Source organism: Simochromis diagramma, unplaced genomic scaffold, assembly GCF_900408965.1.
Source record: "Simochromis diagramma unplaced genomic scaffold, fSimDia1.1 OVJJ01000298.1, whole genome shotgun sequence".
NCBI classification, from domain to species: Eukaryota; Metazoa; Chordata; class Actinopteri; order Cichliformes; family Cichlidae; genus Simochromis; species Simochromis diagramma.
The window spans coordinates 165141-169053 of record NW_024387102.1 but is presented as its reverse complement, the minus strand read 5'-3'; the positions used below and the strand labels follow the sequence as shown (position 1 = coordinate 169053).

Genomic DNA, 3913 nt, shown 5'->3' with positions numbered 1-3913 from the left:
ACTCTGTGTGTTTGCATATGTGTCCTGCCTCTCTGCTCACAGCTGTTAAGAGGCCAGTGTTGATCAGTGGCTGTCCAGGCCTTTCAGAGCCACTCACACACCAGCAGCACAATGATGATGTCACTGACTCTACTGCTGGCCACCCTGGGGCTCCTTGTTCAGGGTGAGACTCTCTGTGAAAACTTTGCTTCAGCATGCAGCCAGGTTCACCACAATGATGTTCTGCTCTGATGGAGAAACTCTGAAACCAGCAGCACTGACCTTCTTCCATCTGTTCTCCATGTTAGAGAAATGATCCTCAAATGGTTGGATGTTGATCATCTTTCTCTAAACGTCTCATCTTTTCATGTTTTCAGGTTCATCAGCAGAAATCGTCCTGACTCAGACTCCTACAGCTCAGTCTGCTGTTCCAGGGCAGACTGTCTCTATCAGATGTAAAGCCAGTTCAAGTGTTAGCAATGATTTGCAGTGGTATCTTCAGAAATCTGGAGAATCTCCCAAACTCCTCATTTACAACGCAGACAGTCGGTTCTCTGGAGTTTCTGAGCCTTTCACTGGGAGTCAGTCTGGAACTGACTTCACTTTGACCATCAGTGGAGTTCAGGCTGAAGATGCAGGAGTTTATTACTGTCAGCAGGATTACAGCCGCCCGTTCACACAGTGAAAAACAGTCGTACAAAAATCTCCCTCAGTCAGACTGAACAGAAACTGAAGTGACTGCTGCAGCTGGAAGATACTGCAGAGACTGATACAGTTCACTGAGGACACATAAACACATTTTATTAGAGTTTTCCTTTCTAACTCAGTTTGAAGAACAATACAAAAATGATTCAAGAGCATAAACAAGACCTTATTGATTTTTAGTGTCAGGCACAGTCAACTATGGACATTTGGACGTCCACCCCTGACCCAACCTGGACGTCAGTGTGACGTTTAACATTTAAACTTTGGACTGGGTCATTGTTGGACGTCATGTGCTCGTCTATGACAGGTGCAGGAAAATTACATGATTAATAAATACAATATTTTTATTTACAAATATCATGATTGTTGTCATCAACATGATACATATGAATATAAATTATTTACAAACAAACATGGTTTACTGTGTTTCAGCCTGTTGACTTTTCCAGTATTTAAAAAAATTTTTCTTTCTTCTTTAAGTGGTTTATTTATTTCAATGAATCAGTGTGTTTGTAATCACATTAAAACTGTTATTTAATAAAGTATGTTGAAAACGTTGAAATCCATGTTAATATATTTATAAACATATATAACAAACAGAAGAAATAACAGGACATGTTCAGGTGAAAAATCTTTATTGATGTAAAATCTTGACAAGTTCATAAAACAGGCAACAAACAGATTAAGAGTAAAGAGACTGAGACTGAAAAAGACTGCAGACTGAGAGCTGTAGCAAAGTTTAAACAACAACAATAACAAAAAACAGCATCATGCCCCCAGTGAGTCAGCTCAGGACTGGGAACACTGGTCTCTCCTCAGAGTCTCTGAGAGTGGAGTCTGGGAGCCCCTCGTGGCCTCACAGGTCACAGAGCCCACCTTCTCCCACTGGTCTGCAGGCAGCATCAGGGTGCTGCTCCAGCTGTAGAGCCTGTCTGTCTGCAGCGCCCCGGGGCTCCTGCTCACTTCCCAACCAATGCCGCTGCATCTGCGGCCGTCAACGATCCAGGACAGACTCCAGTCTGAGGGAAAGCCCTTGTTGGCCAGACATGTGAGCGTGGCATTCCCCTGCTCCAGCTCCTTACTGGAAGGGGCGAGCACCGTCAGGGTGGGACGGACATCACCTAGGAGACACCAATCAGCTTAGAGAACGGGGTAACAGGTAGTTTCTGTCAGATGTTTTTCTGCTCCAACAGTCACTCACACATTGTTTCACTTCCCTTTAAAAAACCTCTCAGCACAGAAATAACAGCAGTGAAATATGTCCAAACCACACACAGAAGGAAAAAAGTGCAACATTTTACAAAAGAGTGTTAAACTCACAAAAATCTGACTCACTCATGATTTTAAGGATTACTGGGAAATACGTTTAAAAACACAACTCACTAAAACAATTTTATTCATAAACAGAGATTTTTTCTATACAGTTAACCTTAATCTGAAACCAAGGAAGATGATGCAGAAGAATTTTTATTCAAGTAAAATTTAGTTTATCCACAACTTACTGTAAAGAAGATGAAGAAAAAAATCATTGAAGGAACAGTTTTATCAACAGCAAGTAGGTAAAGATTTCAAACACAAATTTACACATAAAATTCTGTCAGCCTCCTTGTGATATCAGGAAAAACATCAAAATAAATGTTGATGTTTTTCTCTCAGCCAACAGTCAACAATTGAAGCAAATATAAGATATTATTTTTACAACAGTATAAACTTACTTCCAAATTCCAGTCTGGTTCCTCCACCAAAAGTCCACCACAGTGATACAAACTCATTGAGGCGCCGTACAAAAACCTCTGACTGTAGAGAGACACGGCTCTCTGACTGTCAGACTGAACTAAACCTACAGGCTCAACCAGTTAAAGCAATTAATTGTCTTGAATAACCTTTTTTTCAAATTTAAATAATTTTACATGTTTACTTTTATAAAACAGACTTTGTTTCTCAGCCCAACAAAAACAAACCAAAAAAAATAAAATAAAAACGCTAATCATAACATGGACATTAGTGAGGATATATATATTTTCTACAAAAAAAGAGAAAAAGGACATAGAAGTAACTTTGTTTTTGACTTACTTCCAAATTCCAGTCTGGTTCCTCCACCGAACGTGAACCACAGTGATACAAACTCATTGAGGCGCCGTACAAAAAACCTCTGACTGTAGAGAGACACGGCTCTCTGACTCTGAGACAAACAAACAATTTTTTTGCACACTTTATTAATCCTGTAGAAAATTAGCTCTGTGCATTTAACTCATTCACTTTGTGAAGCAGTGGGCAGCTGCCAATCCAGCACCCGGGGAGTAGTGAGTAGAGATGGTACTTTGCTCAGGGGTACCTCAGAGTAGCCATTCAGTGGATTTGAATCCCCGAACTTATGATTAGGGGGCGAGCACTGTCGATTTACTCCCTGTGTAATTCTGACAGTTGATATGAGCATTCTTTAGTAAAATTACACAACCTTTATTTTATTTTTCCATACTGTTTTACTGATTTCAATCCTATCTGTATAAATGTTAACATGTGCAGTATTGTGACAAGCAGGCTGATCCATCACTCAACAATATGACAAAAGTAAGTGAAATTTTATTTATGTAGCACATTTGAAGCATCACAAAGTGCTTCATATGAAAATCACAGAGCATTAAAGGAAAAGAGTTTACTAAAGTCAAGTCTAATAACTTGACATTTGGTTGTTTCTTAAGAGACCACTGCGTCCACAGATCTCAGACTCAGAGGGAGAGAGTTCCAGAGGCTGGGATCACTGTGGAAAAAGCTCTGTCTCATTTAGTTTTCAGCCTCGTATGATGTAGAGTAAACACACCCTGATCACAAGAAATCAGGGACCTGCTGTGGCTGTGTGGCGAAAAAGTTCAATGATGTAGCTGGTGCTTTCCCATGATGCTTACAAAAGTGTACAATGACTTACAATGAAAAAATTAAATTATAAAACTGAATAAGAAGACAGAGAAATAGAGGTTTGACATGAAAATCCTAAATTCATGCAGAGCGAGAGTTACCCCAAGAGTCCAGACAGACGATTTAATTGTGATTAATGACACAAAGAGCTTCGTTTCACTGGGAACAAATCTGTCCAGGAACAGACAAGGGATTCAATTTTATCTTCATTAAGTTGAACCAATATCATTCGTTAAAATACTTATATTCAATAACATGTGAGACTGATTGATCCAAGTCTCTGTGACAGTCAGATGATTTCCATAGAGAGGCA

At 39.7% G+C, this 3913-nt stretch overlaps 2 gene segments (V, D, J or C); one reads left to right on the top strand and one right to left on the bottom strand.

The window, feature by feature from the left end:
* LOC120743065 lies at positions 1 to 694 on the top strand. The segment is given in 2 exon segments: positions 1 to 163; positions 357 to 694. Coding segments are annotated over 2 exon segments (360 nt in total).
* A 608-nt stretch (positions 695 to 1302) lies between these two features.
* Positions 1303 to 3033, bottom strand: LOC120743052. The segment is given in 3 exon segments: positions 1303 to 1805; positions 2400 to 2443; positions 3020 to 3033. Coding segments are annotated over 3 exon segments (390 nt in total).
* Between the last annotated feature and the right edge of the window lie 880 nt (positions 3034 to 3913).